Source organism: Helianthus annuus, chromosome 4 (assembly GCF_002127325.2).
Source record: "Helianthus annuus cultivar XRQ/B chromosome 4, HanXRQr2.0-SUNRISE, whole genome shotgun sequence".
In the NCBI taxonomy this organism is placed as follows: domain Eukaryota; kingdom Viridiplantae; phylum Streptophyta; class Magnoliopsida; order Asterales; family Asteraceae; genus Helianthus; species Helianthus annuus.
The window spans coordinates 183,245,190-183,264,069 of record NC_035436.2 but is presented as its reverse complement, the minus strand read 5'-3'; the positions used below and the strand labels follow the sequence as shown (position 1 = coordinate 183,264,069).

Sequence of the window (18,880 nt, the reverse complement as noted above, 5' to 3'; positions counted from 1 at the left end):
TTACTTGACAAAGGCTTTATTCGCCCTAGCACCTCTCCTTGGGGCGCACCAGTCCTTTTCGTCAAAAAGAAGGATGGGTCATTCCGGATGTGCATCGACTATAGGGAGTTGAATAAGCTGACAATCAAGAATCGTTATCCCCTGCCTCGCATCGATGATTTGTTTGATCAATTGCAAGGTGCTTCATGTTTTTCGAAGATCGATTTACGCTCAGGCTATCACTAGTTACGCATTCAGAAGGAAGATATTCCGAAGACCGCTTTTCGCACCCGCTACGGCCATTATGAATTCGTCATAATGCCCTTTGGTTTAACCAATGCACCTGCGGTTTTCATGGATTTGATGAACCGTGTGTGCAAACTGTTTCTTGACCGCTTCGTCATCGTATTCATCGACGATATCTTATCTATTCGAAGTCGAAAACCGAACACGCGCAATATCTACGTTTGGTTCTCGAGCTACTTCAGGGGATTCGACTCTATGCCAAATTCTCCAAGTGTGAATTTTGGCTGGAGGAGGTTCAATTCCTCGGTCATATTATCAATAGTTAAGGTATTCACGTCGACCCCGCAAAGATCGAAGTTGTTAAGAGTTGGGTTACACCTAAGAACCCATCTGAAGTCCGTTCTTTTCTCGGACTAGCGGGCTATTACCGCCGATTTATCGAAGGATTCTCTAAAATCGCTGTGCCGCTTATCTCTCTCACGCATAAGGACAAGCCTTTTGTTTGGGGAACTAAACAAGAGACTGCCTTTCAAACTCTCAAGCATATGCTCTGCAATGCTCCCGTCCTCACTTTACCCGACGAAAACGATGACTTCATTGTCTATTGCGATGCCTCGAACCTTGGTCTTGGTTGTGTTCTCATGCAACGAGACAAGGTTATCGCTTACTCATCTCGTCAGCCCAAGATCCACGAGAAGAACTATACAACCCATGATCTCGAGCTAGGTGCAGTTATCTTTGCGTTGAAGATTTGGCGATACTACCTTTATGGTACCAAGTGTACGATCTTCACAGATCACAAGAGCCTACAACACATCCTCAGCCAAAAGGAACTGAATATGCGCCAACGCCGCTGGATTAAACATCTTAATGATTACGATTGTGAGATTTGTTATCATCCTTGCAAAGCAAATGTCGTTGCCGATGCTCTAAGCTGACGAAGCTATTTGCATAATATTCGTTATATCCAAGCGCAACATAATCTCAAAGCTCTTATCCGTGAAGCCCAACATGCTTGTTTCACCGAACGCACTTTGAAGAAGGAAAGGATTCTGAACGATGGAGCCCAGTTAGTGAATAAGTTGAACGGGATATTCCATTATCTGGATCGGATTTGGATTCCCAAGCGCACCGACTTACGACAGATTCTGATGGACGAAGCCCACAAATCCCGATATTCTATTCATCCCGGTGCCGATAATATGTACCAGGACCTTCGCTACAAGTATTGGTGGTCGGGCATGAAGAAAGATATCACTCTCTATGTTTCGAAGTGCCTGACTTGCTCGAAAATCAAGGCCGAACATCAAAGACCCTCTGGCTTGTCCAACCCGAGATTCCCATGTGGAAGTGGGAGAGTATAGCTACGGACTTCATAACGAAACTTCCACGCACGCCATCAAGTTACGACAGCATCTGGGTTGTCATTGACCATTTGACTAAATCTGCTCATTTTCTGCTGATACAAGAAGACTATAAGGTAGAGAAATTGGCCCGAATCTACACCGATGGGATCATTTGTCGACATGGGACGCCTCGCGACATCATCTCTGACCGCAATGGTCGGTTTACTTCGTGTCTATGGGAAACGTTTCAATCTGTTCTCGGTACTGCGCTTAATCTAAGTACTGCTTTTCATCCCCAACCCGATGGTCAGACTGAAAGAACAATTCATACCCTTGAAGACATGCTTCGCTCGTGTGTCATAGATTTCAGTGGTAATTGGGATGCCTACTTACCTTTAGTCGAATTCTCATATAATAACAGTTATCACTCTAGCATCCAAATGGCACCATTTGAGGCATTATACATAAGAATATGTCGATCGCCTATTGTATGGCACGAGATCGGAGACTCGCAAATAACCGGTCCTGAGCTGTTGCAAGAAACGACTGACAAAATCCTCCAAATTCGAGACAATCTGCTGAAAGCTCGGAGTCGTCAGAAAAGTTACGCCGATAGACGACGCAAGCCCCTTGAATTTGACGTTGGCGATCACGTACTCCTAAAGGTATCACCTTGGAAGGTGTGATCAGATTTGGCAAGAAAGGAAAGCTCGCGCCTCAATATGTTGGACCCTTTAAGGTTCTGGAAAGGATAGGAAAAGTGGCCTACAGACTCGAACTACCGGAGGAACTTAGCAACGTCCACCCGACTTTCCACGTTTCGAACCTTAGAAAGTGTCTGGCTGGGCATGATTTACAAGTTCCACTTGAGGATCTACAAGTGGACGAAACATTACACTTCGTGGAGAAGCCTGTCGAGATCATGGACCGAGAAACCAAGAAGCTCAGGCGCTCGCGCATTCCCATTGTGAAGGTTCGCTGGGAAGGCAAACGCGGCGCAGAGTTCACCTGGGAACTCGAAAGCGACATGAAGGCGAAGTACCCGCAGTTGTTTGTTACGGCCAAGGCCTAATTTCGGGATGAAATTCCCTAAGTGGGGGAGGCTGTAACACCCCGTGTTACGAAAGTCAAAGTTAAAGTCAAGATTGAAGTCAAAGGAAGAAAAGATTGCTAATTGGGCTCTATCACTCCTTGCTTAATTACTGATTTGACTTCTTTGACTTTAATCGAATCTTTATTTTGTTTGCTTTAGTTGTATTATGTGGAGTATCTGTGAATAATCGAGGTTTAATCGATGTTTATCGCATGTTAATCTATCGCTTTATCGTTAATCGCATCGCAATCGCATTCGCAACACGAATTATGCGTTCTGGATATTGTTTTACGTGTGTGTGCTATTTATGTGTTACTTGTGCATGTTTACTTTATGTTTGTGGTGATTAATCGAAACGCAAATCGCAACTCTATCGCAACGCAATTGAATCGCAAACGCTAAACGCAAGTTATTGATGATGATTGTATGTTAGATATAGAAATTGTGTGTTTAATGTTAATCTATCGCTTCGAACCTCACTTAAAACGCATCGCAACGCTCAACACGTGAAACGAAACGCCAAAACACAACTCATCGGAGCCACTTGATCGAAAGGCCAATCGATCGAATGGCCATCCGATCGGATTGCCATTCGATCGAGGTGCTATCCGATCGAGGTGCACCCTTTCCATTTTTGGCAACCTATAAACACCCCTCCTGTCACATCATTTGATGTGACAGCTCCTCCACTCGACCAGCACGCTCAAGACCTTCTTTCTCTCGATTTCTCACGATTCCTGTAAGTTTTCAACTCAAATCTTCTACTTCTATGATCTACACACACTTCTTCCTCTTTTTCACCTTTGAATCTTAACTTTTAACCATGAAATCAGTTATTTGAGGTGTTCTAGGGTGATGTCATCATGGAGTTCTTATGAACTTCAAGTTTTGGCCTCATTCCACCATGAACAACTTAGATCTGAAAGATTTCCACATGAATAAACAATGTTTTCGCATAGATCTAAACATTTTCAAGGTTAAAAGGATTGAAAGAAGTTTTTCCAACTTTCTTTCAACTCTTTTACACTCAATGCACTCAAAACCGATAGAATCGGAGCTCGTTCTGACCATCTACTCTTACTTAGTGACGTGTTGGTTCAAGATCTGATTTCTATCACAGAGACGACCGATCTCGGGCTAAACATGAACAACCGTCTCGAACAGTTAACTGATCGGACTAGGGTGATTCCTGTTCGATCGGATCACTTGGGTCATGATGGGGTTATTGTTGTTTAGCACGGTGTCATACCGTCTCGATCAAACCGCAAAACCTTCAAAACTTAATGACTTTCAAGTTTGCAAAAAGATCAGATCGCGGGACGGATTGTCGTCCGATCGGATTGCCGTCCGATCGGATTGCACTTGAGGATTCAACACTTAACAATTTTTAACATATTCAATGCATAGTCAGTTCTAGCGGATTGCCACCCGATCGGTAGACCATCTGATTGGATGATAATCCTGCTGTGAACTTGTTCTCTGAGAACTACCTCGCCGGACGGATCGCCATCTGATCGGACTACCGTTTGATCAAACGGTAGAGATACTTCTCTATTTTCAAAATGCTACAACGAAAACTTCAAAGCCATCATACACAAACACATCCTTACCAAACGATTGTCAATCCGACCGAATGGTCATCCGATCGGATTACCGTTCGACACCTGGTTCTTTTGCATCGTTTTACGCGCCGTTCTTCGCTTATGCTATCGTTAACTGATCAGGCTAACCTCTCTCAGTGCTCCCTTCAATCCAAGAGAGTGTTTACTTGTTAAACACAATCTGTGAGTATACTCGATCCCTTTTTGCTTTACGCACTTTTGGGTGTTACATACGTTATCTATATTCAAATCACAAACGATCACACAACGCAAACACTATTTATACGCTGACCATTAATGCATGTTATGTGTTATTCGATGAATGTTGTATGTTATGTTAACACAGTGATTGTTGCCTGACACCTTAGCAACGATAGTACTATAGTTTGGACTCAACACCTGCCGTGGACAGAGGTTGTTAAGGGCTTTACTTCATGTGTCCTAATGGGGATATGTGATGCGCATTCTACTACTCGCAGTCACGTCTGTGCATATTTCTCTGTCGATAACCTACTAGCTTTCACTTTGCTACATGTTACATGCTGGTTATGCGTAAACGATTTCGAACTCTATTATACTATTAAACTTGTATGCTCACCTTTACACTATGTGTATTGACCTTATTTTAACGTATGTGGCAGGTGTTTGAGATGCTAGGATATTGCTTGCTTTCATGGAATCAAGTAGGAGAGTCTAGAAACAAAGACAATTTATTTAAATCTGAGTTGTCAGAACATGTTTTGTTTTTAGAATATCGATGTCTGTAATAATTGATTGCTTGAATGGGTTATGGTATGGGACATAATATTAAGTATTCGGTAATTTAGTTGTTATGGAATTTTTCTTGACAATCTGTTTCGCTCAGTGTCGCGCCCCGATGTTTCCGCCATCGGTTGGGGTGTGACAACCACCATTAAGTTTTAGATCCGCGAAGAACCACAATGATGTAAGGGGTTTGGTTATGTTCTAGGGTTTCTGAAGGTTTTGCAACGTTGTGAGGGGTTTTTTTTCCAGATCCAAAGTCCGGCCACACCATCGCAATCGGATAGGCCGGAAACTAAAGAGATAGAGAGATGGTGGTAGTTAGAGGCTTTCAGGTGGTGGATTCTGATGGTTGTTGGGGTTTGTGCATGTGGCAGATGGCGGCTGTGGTGGTGGTGGTTGAACTAAAGACTACAGATGATGGTTTTTGGAGATGGTGGTGGTGTTGGTTGTCGGGGATGGTACTGATGGATGTTGCCGGAGATGATGGTGCTGAGGGATGTTGCCGAAGATGATGGTGATGGTTGTTACCAGAGGACTGGTGGTTTTAATTTGTAAAGAGAGTTTAAAGAGGAGGAAATAAGTTGTGGTATTTATGTTTTTTTTTATTTATCAAGAAACATTTAAATAAAAGCATGAAATGACCAAAATACCTTGGTGTGTCTAGACTTAACTGAAATTTTTAACCTTGTTAGTGCTAAATGACGTAAAGTGTAATGAGTTTTACATATAAAGGACTGTGACTGTAATTATTGAAGTTAAAGGCTATCCATTGCAATCCGTTACAAACATAAAGGACGAAAAATGTAATTTACCCTTATTATTATTATTTACACGAATTATTATATGTTTTCCTTATGTCTGTCACACATTTTGTTCTTTTAACTAGATTTTCCCCGCCCGTGTTGTGGGGCACTAAGCCGAATATTTGTCTTTCATAACATCTACATCTGTGTTTCGGTTACTTGTACATAGTACTAATAACACGATCTCAAAAAAATTACATTGAGTCAACCAATTAAAATAAAATATTATCATACTTTTGCTTAAAAAACAAAAACAATGGAAAACTCTAATTTTAAACTGGGGGCAAAATTGTAAATTTTCAGGACAAATGAGCGTGTGCCAGTCAGCCGTCTAGCACGAATAAAAATTACACCGAGTCAACTAATTAAAACAAAATACTACCACAATTTTGTCAAAAAAAAACTAAAACGATGGCATGACTGTAATTTGACACTGGAGGCAAAATCGTAATTTGACTGGGGAAACAAACAAAAACGATGGAAAAAATGTAAATTTAAATTGAGGGCAAAATCGTAATTTAGCTGAGAGAAAAAAAAACAAAACTAATGGCAAAACTGTAAATTTAAACGGGGCAAAATCGTAATTTTGAACTGACGGTAAAATTGTAATTTTTAGCTAGGCAGAAGCATAATTTTATTTTGAACTGGGGCAAAAACGTACTTTTGAACTGATGGTAAAATCGTAATTTTAAAACGGGAATAAAATCGTAAATTGGTTGGACCAATTGGGGAGTGCCAGGCAGCTGCCTGACACTATTCCCCCATCTTGTGTTTGTAGTTATAGGTAATTTTAAACTGATGACAAAATCGTAATTCTAAAGTAATGATAAAATCATAAATTGACTGGACCGATGAAGGAGTGTCAAACAGCTACCTGACACTATTCTCCATCTTGTTATGTAGTTACAGGTAATGTGTGTGGACGCTAAATGCATTTTGCTGGCTGTTTTTGAGTCTAACATCACTGCCCTTTACAATTTTACATTTCTGATTATTTAAAATCACCCTTTATTGACTTCATATTTTCTTCAAGCATTTCACCAGATAACTTGGGGGCAGTTAAAGTTTTTTGTTGATTTAGAAGGAGGGTTGGCCCAAGCTTTTGGGGGCCCAACAAAAAAAGAGGCCATTTTTCCAAAATTTTGATGTCTTCATAAAGGCAAATGGGTTAAGTATATGCCATCGTAATGAACAATAAGTACACGGCCTTTTAACACATCAAGCAACAATGATAGAATGACGAGAATTCAAATGATTTGGTGTAATTAAACATGAGAGAATTACAAGTTACAGAAAGTTAAGAAAAGGAACATAGCGAACAAAAGAACATTACAACAATCTAACTGAAATAATTTTTACTCAAATGTCCACATCAACATATGCTACGTTTAACATCAATTTTCATAGCACAAAAGTCTCATTTACAATAGAGGATGATAAATCTCACTGGCAATGGAAGAATAGGTGATGATGATAATCGAACAATTATAGATGAAACATCCATATTCGTATGCAGTAGCTACTCATCCGCGTTTTACAAACCTAAGCCCAACTTCATATTTAATACACAAAAAAAAATTGAAAAATGAGGCCCTTGGCACAAGCCTCACCTCATTCTACTATAGGGTTGGCCCTGTTTAGAAGAATAGGAATCTAATTTGTTGATCATTACTTCCAATTTTTTTTAAAGAATCTCTAATTCCACTTTCTTGGTTCTTGGTGCAGAATGTCGATTGTCCTTCCTGTAAATCGCTTTCTGAGTTTAATTCATTCCTATAAGGCTGGAGGGTGTGGGGCGCCACCCTTCGCCACCTGGACACCTATAGCGCCCCCCTCCGCCATCCACCACACCCCCGGCGCCATAGCCGGGGCGCCATTGAAGCTCCGCCACCGCTATGGCGAGCGGCAACACCCATATGCACATATTCAGGTGGGGCCCACTAGTTTTAAACCAATCAAATTTTTTTTTTAATTTTGTTTAATAAGGGGCTCCATCCACACCCTACAAATTAAAGAGGGGCTCCATTGTTGACGTGGATCCTACGTGGACTTGATAAAGCCCCATGGGGCTCCAACCACACCCTATAGCCTAAGGGTGTAAGGGGCGCCTTAACCTCATACCCCCGAGTAGAAGTGATCAGGTCCGGGTAGGGCGGATACACCGCCGCAACCTAAACGGTTCTTGTAAGCAAAATAATTGTTGTTAAAAAACCGGGTTTTGTTGGACAACCGGACCATCAACATATACATTTGCAGTGGAAGTTTTTGTATGATTTGCAGACATGTTGATGTGAATAAACGAACAACGAAAAACAATACTGAATATGCAGTGAATAGAGAGAATTAAGAGGACAATTTCGGTAACAAGAAACTGTCTTGATAACCAGTAATGTTTCCCGGCAATTAACTATATAAACTACATATTGGCGGTTAATCTTGGCGGGTAACTGCCTTGGCAGTTTGGTTTGAAAGTTCAACCCGCTTATCTTCCTAATCCGCTTATCATCCTAACCTTACAAGTTCACATCCTAATTACATAACATACATACATATTCGAATATTAGAACATAACTAAAGTTTAATAATAAAGTAACATTAATACTTCTAACAGGTTTTATGTAAACTGGTTTCCATGCTTTTAGTTCAATAGTTTCAAATTAAAATTCCGGTCGTCATGGTTTCATCGTCTTCTCTTCTCAATTAAAGCCACACAGCTAACACAGACTCGGATAGCGGAGACAACATAATCGAGAAAGATAACAATAAACTATATATAAATCTTACAATGGTATTCTTTATCAACCAAAACCTATGCCAAACATGTTTACAGGAAGTAACAATATAGCAATCGCTTGCTCACCACCATGGCATCATCTTTAGGATAGATCACTGAATTACATAGCTTGGTGCAGCAACGAAGCCCAACCATCGTAGCAGATCCATTTCACCAAAGGGTAGGCGATGATGAGCTGCTTTAATTAACCTACACAAAAATTGGTTAAACCAAGCATTATCGATCCATAATGTGTCAATACTCAATAGGTCTTGTGCAGGCACAAAATTCATAGTTGTAACAGATTTAACTTGCCAAAGATCAACTTCAGACATAATTTTAACGTTGAATGAAACATTTAACTGCTGAAGAATACGAACGAAATGTATTTGTAAGTTGTAACATCGGACCCCTCGTATCAACCACTATTGTCCATTTTGCCACTAAAGCTCACAAATTTGTTTGTGGGTTTACCCATCATTTGTTGACCGCACTTGAGCCCGTCTAACTGTGGTTATCTCTTATCCACAACAAATGCATACAAAACATGTCGCTGACATTTAAGGGAGCGCATTCCTTACGAGCCCAACATCCCTCCAGCACACAACCTATATAGGATTTGTCTAGAGTGCTGCTACATGCATGGACAAACCTCATATAACATACGAACTTCTTGAGAATGATGGTGGTCAAACAGAAAGCTTTTAACTTGAAATCTTAACCCACGAGAAAATATCTCAGTAAACTAATATGTGAGACATCCTAAATTTGTCCAATAATCAAAACCTAATCACGAAATTTAGATTCTTTCCAACCCTAAGTGGATGCAACATGTAAGTCTAAACAATCTTAACCTTCAATTTCCAACAACCTATGCAATTAATATCGCTGATATATCACCGATGTATCGGTTATCGATCCCCTGGTGAGATATCAGTGCAAAAAATCGGTTAGAATATCGGTACCGATATTATCAACGATATTTGACCGATATATCACTGATTTTCCCGATATCAGTACCTTTCTTAGTTCTACCATTCATCTTTCTTCTTATTACTGCTATTAGTGTTTTAAGTCTTAATTGTTAATTGTTAGTGTTAAATGTTGGTGTTTTAAGTCTTAGGGGCTGTTTAGCAACTTCTGAATGGGTAAGTACTGAACCAGTAAGAGGTCTGAAGCATTAAGTGCTGAACCAGTAAGATGTTTGAACCATTAAGAGCCAGTATAATGCTTAACCGTTCAGAGGCAAATGTCTGACCAATTCAGATTAGAGGCCTTAACCATTCAGACTCAGTATAATGCTTAACCATTCAAAGGCAAATGTCTAAACCATTCAGGCATCTGCTAGTGTAACAAACAGTCTGAACCATTAAGTGCTGAACAAGTAAGAGGTCTAAACCATTAAGAGCCCATTAATAGCTAAACAAACAACCCCTTAGTCAGTTCCTGCTTGCTACAATTGTTGGTGTTTTGCAAGTTGCAAAAGGTTAATTTTTAAATGGTAGGAAAGTATACTGAATTGTTAGTGTTAAATAGTTATATATATAAATTCAACATGATACTCAAATTATTGATATCCCGCCAGTATCCCACCGTGATTACGGATATCTCAAATATCGGTCCTTGACCGATATCTATTTTTTTACCGCATTATCGGCTTAGCCAACAACTAGGTAACATATTATTATCAATTACAGCTAAAGTTAGATCAAACCATACCCAAATATACATACACAATTCAAGGCATCCCAACATCAGCATCATTCGCACCATCAACCGCTCGCCCATTCAACGGCCAATCCCGCCAACCCGACACATTCCCACGCCCACCCGTTCTATCCGAATCAGGCAACACATCAACCTCAACCGTCTGCGCGATCACACTAAACCGATCCATACTCATACTCTCATCATCAAAATCCTCCAATCTAAAAACCCTAGACCTGGTCCTCCTCCTAGCCTTGACATCAACCGTCTCTTTCGGCATCTGAAACCGACAAACCGGACACGAGTTGTTATTAATTAGCCACGGAATTATACAATCAGGATGGTACATATGTTTACACGGCAACTGCTTTGTAACATCGTTGATTACGAACGGGTCTTTGCAGATAGCGCAGAGAATGATTGGGTCGGTGTGGAGGAGTGCGGGAGTGATGGTGACTGTAGGGATGGAATTAATGGCGGATTTGGATGTAGGGGAGTGGTAGCGTGGTGTGGTGGTGGTTGTGGGGTTGTTTGAGTGGGTGAGATGGTGGAGGAGACGGTGGAGGTAGGGGCTGTCGAGGAGGAAGTTGTCGTCGGAAGTTGTGACGGTGGGATTCGACGGTGGATCGAGATGGTTAGGATTGGGGTTAGGGGTGCAGTTGGGGCACAGGGGTTCGGTGTTTGGGGGGAGATCGGTGTTGCATGAGTTGCATCGGTGGGTTAAGGGGTTCATGACGGTGGTGGTTGCGGTGGTAACCGGTGGTGTTGAAAAGCAATAATACGATTGTTTGTTTTTGTTTCAGTTTGGTAAGTGTTGTAATGAATGAATGATGTATCGTTTGCACTTGGTGTTATTGATAGTATTTAAGTTTAGAAAGTAAAGCCAATGACATGACGACGCTTTGGCCGAGTGGTTAAGGCGTGTGCCTGCTAAGTATATAGGGTTTCCCCGCGAGAGTTCGAATCTCTCAGGCGTCGACATATTTCTTTTTATTTTTTCCTCTAAACGAGACAGCTCGGCTTGGCTCAACCATAACTTTTCGAACAACGCTATTGTATATGTTTCTTACTACAAATGTGGTCAAACAATATTGGATGTGTTCCTTATAGTCAATATTGTTGTTATTAGCACTAGTTTACTGAAAATTATTAAAGTGATACAAGTATTATAATTGTTTTTTTAGTTAACCTGCTGTTAAATTTGTGATGATAATTATTAGCTAGTATAACGCCTCTATTTCTTCTGCATTTGTGATGATAATTATTAGCTTGAAGTTAAACGAGTCTAAGAATAAGCCATGAGCCGAGCTTGGCTCAAGCTCAGCTCAGTTACAAAATGAGCCCGTTCGACTCAGGTTATTTCAAATCAAGTTTTTAAAGATATTTTTTTTTCGAGCGAGCTACGAGTCACGAGTTTTTTGAACAGCGCTATTGTATATGTTTCTTACTACAAATGTGGTCAAACAGCGCTAAGACATTTATTGTGAAAGTCAAAACTCCTAGGTTTCATGAATGTTTAATGACAAGTAACAAGTTGTGTTGAATCTCTAGCTTGGAATACTTTTGGTGATCAGTAATGGCATTGCCTGTATGGTAGTCACTAAAGATCACAAGTCTAATGTTTAATCCCCTTTTGGAATCAACTGTTACATAAGATTGCATTTGGCTGAAACTTGTCTTGTGGAGGTCAAAATTCTAAGAAGTCAACAGCCTGAGATAATAATGATTGGAGTTAGCGACTTGATTAATTGTTTGGTTTGAAGATAAGTTTGTGCAAAAGTGGGTGAATCCAAAGTTTAATTCTATTTTTTTCAGCCCATACTAACCCAGCAAAAGAATAACTCTATTTTATTCAACCCATAAATCTCACCAGTTTAAGAGAAAGTCAATACCTTAAATTATGTTAAGTTTTTACTAGAAGTCAAAGACATATAATTATAACCTACACATACATAGTAGCCTTTACAAGATTCAAACACATTAAAATCTTAAAAGGACACCGAATATAGTGGCGAAGCTAGCCCACTAATTCAGGGTATCCAAAAAAATTACCGTGCAATCATACAATGATAAAAAAACACGATAATAAATAAAGTAAAACAAATACGTAATAGATTTGTTCTCTTCATGTTATAAAGAAAACTAGAAAAGTATAAGTTTTTTTTTATAATTTAGCTTATCTAAATATTTAAACCCTAACAAACCTACAAACTACAATTCTACATAATCAATAACAACAACACAAGAAATCAAAGGACAAGAAACACTCACAAATCACCAAGGTCAACGACGACAACAGCGATCAGACTTGCAGTCTGTAGCATAGGCGATATCAACAACGTGTAACTCGTCTCTAGTCGTCCAATGACCATCTGTTTCCAAAATCTAATTCCACCTTAATCTAAACTTGAGTATTTTATTGTTTTGGACTATGGGGTTTGTGCTAAATTGGGCCTTCTTTCGATTAAACTATTCTTAATTTGGACTAACTTTATCATTTGGGCTTATTAATTATACAAGTTGGGGTTACAAAAAGTTTGGGCTTATAAAAATTTGGAATTTTAAAAAATTCAAGTTTCCTATTTTTTCCAGAGGTATCCTCGTATTTGTTCAAAGGTATACTTTGTATAAAACCGGAAAAAAAATATTGACAGGATTGAGCCGTGGCCCTAATAACACTATAACTCTGCCGCTGACTATCCCGCACGCATTTAGAAACAACAAATGCACACACATGCTAAAAATCCATGAACAATGAGCCTTACACAACAATGTTTGAGCATGGAGACGAGGTTATGGAGGGCGATGGCGTGTTGGAGTGATGACAACCATTGAAGACAACACCAGTAAGAGAGAATTTGAAGATTGGTTAAAACGAGGGAAATGCTAACCATGTGTTTGATTTGTAACGAGTCTCGTAGTTTCTAATGATAAAAGGTAATGATGATAATGGTGAAGGCGATGGTTATCATAGTAATAGTGATAATAGCAACATACATTTGGGTCAAAGCACAAAAATAATAAAAAGTTGATGGCAAAACCACTAAGTGAAAAAGGGAAAAAAAGTTCATAAAAAATTATATGAATCATGTACATGTACCCTTAGAATCTTGCTACAATGATATCATTTGTACACCTCAATGCAAAACCATGTATAACTTAAACCATTACGATTATATTAGTATCTTATTGCTTGGAACTTTTAATATTCTCACTTACAAAACTCCATCCATATTGGATTAGTTCTTAATAGGGATGAGCATATGCCACCGAATACCGATCCCATATCGATCCCGTACCGATCCCGTCCCGATCCGGTTCCTGATCGGTATCCCGATCGGTATCTACTTTTTGGCGTTTTCGGTATCGGTACGGTATCGGTATTATACCGATACCGACCCTCAAAATACGGTATAATACCGATACCGTACCGTACCGATACCTAACCGACATGTTTCGGTATCGGTATCGGTACCTAGTTTGGGTGAAATTCGGGATCGGTATTAGGCGGTATCGGTATCAGTTCGGTATCGAATACCGATATGCTCATCCCTAGTTCTTAAAGCCCCATGCTTAGACTCAGGGGGTGTTTGTTTTTTCTTCAAACATCTTCAAGAGGGCTGATGTCTGCAGGCGCGCAGACATTACCCTTGAAGACTGTTTGTTTTTTTTTCTTTAAACAGATCTGAATTCAGCTTTTTTCATCTTAAAAAATAAGCTATGGACCCCTTACTTAAAACATCTTCACACCTCCATCTTCTCCTCCCTCAAACATCAGCCCCTCCCACCGCCGCTCCTCCTCCTTCTCCGACCTCCCTCTTCTCCTCCGGCGACCCACCTCCTCCTCCGGCGACCTCCCTCTTCTTCTCCGGCGACCTACCTCCTCCGGCGACCTACCCCTTCTTCGACCTCCCCCCTCCTCCGGCGACCTACCTCCTTCTCCGGCGACCTCCATCCTCCTCCGATGACCAGCTCTTTCTCCGACCTCCCTCTTCTCCTTCGCTGGATCGAAGCGGAATGTGAATGTTTCGTCATTTTTGATGTGTTTCAGACCGGTATCAACTTATAAACACAAACAGTCTTATATTTTCAGCTTGCAGATCTTCAGACCACATCTTCAGTTGCAGACATAAAAACAGATGAAATCAGCTTGCAGACAATTTATGTCTGCAAAAACAAACAGCACCTCACTCACCTTTTTATCTATCTAGTACGAGTTAATATTGTATTTTTTATTTATCTAAATTCATTTTGTGATAACCACATTTTCTTTAACAAGTACATGGTAAAAGAGATAAAACCATGAACACTAATATGGTTTAAGGGTGGCCGGAGCACTCCATGGGTAGAAGTATGCAGGTAAGGTACCCTCACGATAACACCGCCGCCACCCCCTAGGGTAGGCCATGCGGGTTTCGGTTAGACCGTGGGGTATGGTGGGGCTTGGGTTGAGGCATTTGTTGACACGTGGAATGAGAGCCCCCCACCGCCTGGTTACGTGTCCGCGAGGTATGGCGGGGCGTGGGTTGGGCTTGGGTTGGGTGTCCCCAAACCGTTTGAATTTTAAATTCAAAATTTGAATGTCCGCTATGACGTGGCGGGTGAGCGAATGGGAGGCAGCCAGCTAGCATGGCCATACCGCCCCACGCCCGGCTTGAAAGCCAAGCCCCAAGGGCCACGCCCCAACCCAAGCCCACCCGGGATGGTGGCTTGGGCATTTTCCCCCAACCCACGCCCCATACCCTATGGCCTTACAGGTTAACCTACTAGCGCTAGGGTAGTGTAAAGGTTTGAGGGTTAGGATGTTTAAGGTTGTGTGATTGGTGGGTGGAATAAAAGAATGGAGTCCATGATTCTAGGGTATTTGTAAGTAGGTGACGCTAGTGTTTTGTGTTTCTAAGGTACCTTAGGTGTAGAATTGAGATAAAAATGCAGGATTGGTCAGAGCTAGGGTAGTATCCTTGAGTATCTCTTTCTCTCTAAGACTAAGAAGCAACTAAAAAAATTGGTTATTTTTAGTACATACTTTAAGCAATTATGTAAATCATAACGACACACGTCCAAATAAAAGAAAACATATATTTCTAAGAGTTAGGAACCTAAAAATATATATATATTTTTTTCAATCAAAGCGGTTGTTGGTAAAAATAATTTCCCCCTTTCCCTCATCCTGCATTGAGCGCTCCAAGAGGGGAGTGGAGATGATAAAATAATATATCGACAAGTCACAACGTATCATTATTGGTTTTAATGGTGGGCGGCCAATAATATAGGAATGGGATCACAAAATAGCTTTTGAAGACACGTTTAATCCCATCAACCACGCGTGACCATACAAACCAAGTGACCATAATTAGGGCTGCAAATGCTGGCAATTGGGTACCTGTTAAGATACGATTAGACCTGTTTCACTAAAAAATACACCCTTTGACTTTTTTAATTTTTAAAATAATTAAAATTACAATGTTAGGATCTATCATTTATTCATCTTTGTACATAAAACGTAAAACTGTTTTATAAACATGAGGTAGAAAGTAGTTAAACGAGTTGTAATCATGTTTGAAACTTATGTTGTGTGCGCCGTCAGAAACCTGTTAAACCTGTTAAGATACGATTTGCCAGCCTTAGCTGCAAACGAACCAAACGTTTGGCAAACAGTTCGTGACGTGAATTGTTCGGCGAGAAGTTTGTTTGTGTTCGTTCGTTTATTAAAAAAACAAACACAAACAAGAAATTTTGTTCGTTTAGTTAAATGAACAAATATGAACAGAGGTCGTGTTCGTTTGTTTATGTTTATGAACGTTCGGTAACGTGTTCGTTTGTGTTCGATACTTCATTAGTGTTTTTAGTTTTTGTATTTAATTAAATACTTCAAAATTCCGACAAATTAAAAATCTAATAAGTGTCGGTGTATTATATATTATGTTCGTGAACGATTGTTTGTGTTCGTTTGTTTCCATTTGTGTTCATGAACATTAGTTTGTGCTCATTTGTGTACGTCAATGTTCGTTGCCTAAAATTAACAAACAAACACAAACGAACACGAACAAGTTCATTTCCTTAACAAACAAACACGAACATAAAATCTCGTTCGATAAGTGTTCGTGAATGATTCGCGAACACATATATTTCTTAACAAACGAACACGAACAAGGTCTTTTTCGTGTTCGTTTGGTTCGTTTGCAGCCCTAACCATAATACAACGAAATAATTGGAAAAAAAAATATAATCTACATTCAGTGACGGATCTTAATGTTTGTCACAATAATGAAAATTTTTAGTGATCGTTTGTCTATCGTTATATAATAATTTTTCAATTTGGTTCTTATTTTTTATCGGGTCAGATAAAAAAAGATGTCAGATAAAAAAAGATGATCAAACAAAATTTCGTATAATCAATGAAAATTCGTTAAACTTCATTACAACTAATGAAAATACTACACCTATCAAATTCGTCCGAGTTGGTGGACAGTTATTAGTAGTCTGCGGCTGAATTCTGTCAAGAGTTGGGTTTGCTCGGCGATAATCAGTCTCGGGGGGTAGGGCGAACGGTGATCAGTATTTTTTCTGTAATTTATAAGGAATTGGTATTTATGACGCGTGCGATACGACAATACCGTTAAACCGAACAAAAAGTAGATGTAAAATATTGACAGTTAAATTTATACCAAAACATAAAACATTCTTGTAAATAAAAAACAACTAAGCCGAAACAATAAAAAAACCCAACTAATACGGAAAATTAAAAAAAAAAAAACTAAAAACCTTAATGATAATAATATTAATAACAACAGCAAAAACAAAAACAAAATCAAAAGTAAGGCTATATTATATGGAATGGATCCCTTAGAGGCTTCATTGCGCCACATACACATTGAGCTTCATGGTCTCTTCTCAATAAAACCACATAACATTCAAAATTTCGGAAAATGGAAAACGTGAACAGTGGTTGCCATGGTTTAATTTAACCAACCGAACCACGGCAGATGAGACAAGGGGACGGTCTAGCATGGTTGTCAGGTCCTAAGTAGCAATTCATGACCCATACCACCATCCCCATACCCTATACCTTTACTCTTCGGCCATTTTCACGATATTTTCACGAAATCATTTTTTGAGGCTGTCATCCCACAAAGCATGACATCATTTGTAACAGAACAAAAAAGTAAACAAAAAACATGTAGTGTCTAATAGCTCTTGAAAAGTAACCATGTCCTACCACAAACCTTAGTGGGTTGGTGAAGTGCTTCGACTCCACGGTCACTTTTCACGTTGCACCCTTTTTATGGAGCTCATAATACTCCCTACCTTCGCTCGCACCAAACTCACCACTCGCAAATATAAATAAATAACTAAATAAAGAAATAAATAAATAAATACTCATGACAATATTATTCTAGAAAAAGCTAGTGTGAGAGAGAGACTTGATGTCCATGTCCCTATTTAAACTCACAACTCTTGTCTCAACCAAACTTCACTAGTGCTTCAACCTTCTATCCCCTTTCATTCCAATGGGTTTACAAAGAATTAGTGTTCAATTATTATGGTTTTGGTTCCTACTTTTGGCACTTGTGTCGATCTGTCACGTGACATCGGGTGCAAATGAAAAGGACAAGGAAGAGTGCGCTGAGCAATTAGCGGGACTAGCCACTTGTTTGCCGTACGTTGGAGGCAACGCAAAGTCTCCAACACCGGATTGTTGTAGTGGCTTGAAACAAGTGTTGAACACCAACAAGAAATGTTTGTGTGTGGTGGTCAAAGATCGAAATGATCCGGATCTAGGCCTCACGATCAATGTCACTCTCGCGTTAGGCCTCCCTACAGTTTGTCATACCCCAGCCAATATTACAAAATGTCCTGGTAAGTATATAACAAAAGGACTTTAGTTTAAGGGCATGTGGTATCATGCCCTTAAACTAAAGATAACTTATATGTATCTAAAATCATCACCTTATGCAATGCAGAACTTCTTCATTTGGCTCCGAATTCAACGGATGCACAAGTTTTCTATCAATATGGGCACTCTTCTAGTGGTGGTGCTTCGGCTAGTAGCCCCACGGCTAGTGCTAACGCGTCAACTGGCGGTGGTGTTGGAGCAAGTACTAAACGACCGAGTGGTAGTACGACTGGCACGGGAACAACATGGTTGAAACAAGAAGTAATACTTATGGGAGTCGTGTCGTGCATATTAACTTTAACTTTTGTTATGTAACTTTTTAATTATCTCTGATCACATTTGTACGTTTGTGTATATTATCGAGTGTATCATTGTTATTTAAATAATATTTACATTTCGATTTGAAATGGATTTTAAGTTGCATAATACTTTGTTTGCAATGGTAACCATCTAGTTATGATTTGTACTTGTATTATAAAGAAATTAAAGAACTCATGTGGTCTTAATTGAAAGTGATATTATAACATCTGGTTTATCATACCAATTAATGTTGTCTCATATGTTTTAGTGGAGCTTAATAAATTTGTTTTTTGTTACTCGAGTGAAAACTCCTTGAAAATCTATTTTTTTATTACTTCCATCGAAGCACATTTTAACTTTACCCCAGCCC

At 39.6% G+C, this 18,880-nt stretch overlaps 2 protein-coding genes and 1 non-coding gene across 4 annotated transcripts; 2 read left to right on the top strand and 1 right to left on the bottom strand.

Annotated features, from left to right (window-relative positions):
* Positions 1 to 8,469: 8,469 nt before the first annotated feature.
* LOC110937294 (E3 ubiquitin-protein ligase RING1-like) lies at positions 8,470 to 11,125 on the bottom strand. 2 transcript variants are annotated; one of them, XM_022179690.2, is made up of 2 exons: positions 10,326 to 11,125; positions 8,470 to 8,816 (listed from the first exon to the last, which is right to left on the bottom strand). In XM_022179690.2, exon 1 carries the CDS (start codon positions 11,044 to 11,046, stop codon positions 10,345 to 10,347), a length of 702 nt encoding a protein of 233 aa, XP_022035382.1. In that variant the 5' UTR covers positions 11,047 to 11,125; the 3' UTR covers positions 8,470 to 8,816; positions 10,326 to 10,344. The 2 variants fall into 2 exon arrangements, with proteins under 2 accessions (XP_022035382.1, XP_022035383.1); XM_022179691.2 differs by having other exon boundaries at positions 10,340 to 11,125.
* An 84-nt stretch (positions 11,126 to 11,209) lies between these two features.
* TRNAS-GCU lies at positions 11,210 to 11,291 on the top strand. Its single transcript has one exon. It is a non-coding gene; the product is annotated as a tRNA-Ser (tRNA).
* A 6,334-nt stretch (positions 11,292 to 17,625) lies between these two features.
* Positions 17,626 to 18,636, top strand: LOC110937295 (protein YLS3). Its single transcript, XM_022179692.2, has 2 exons — positions 17,626 to 18,173; positions 18,278 to 18,636. The coding sequence occupies exons 1-2, from the start codon at positions 17,825 to 17,827 to the stop codon at positions 18,523 to 18,525; spliced, it is 597 nt and encodes a 198-aa protein (XP_022035384.1). The 5' UTR covers positions 17,626 to 17,824; the 3' UTR covers positions 18,526 to 18,636.
* The last annotated feature ends 244 nt before the right edge of the window (positions 18,637 to 18,880 follow it).

Excerpts from the sequence above, each read along its gene's own strand:
- LOC110937295 (XM_022179692.2), top strand. The coding sequence starts at position 17,825 with ATGGGTTTACAAAGAATTAGTGTTCAATTATTATGGTTTTGGTTCCTA. Across the intron at positions 18,174-18,277 it reads CAATATTACAAAATGTCCTG|AACTTCTTCATTTGGCTCCG; the intron begins GTAAGTATATAA and ends TATGCAATGCAG.
- LOC110937294 (XM_022179690.2), bottom strand. The coding sequence starts at position 11,046 with ATGAACCCCTTAACCCACCGATGCAACTCATGCAACACCGATCTCCCC.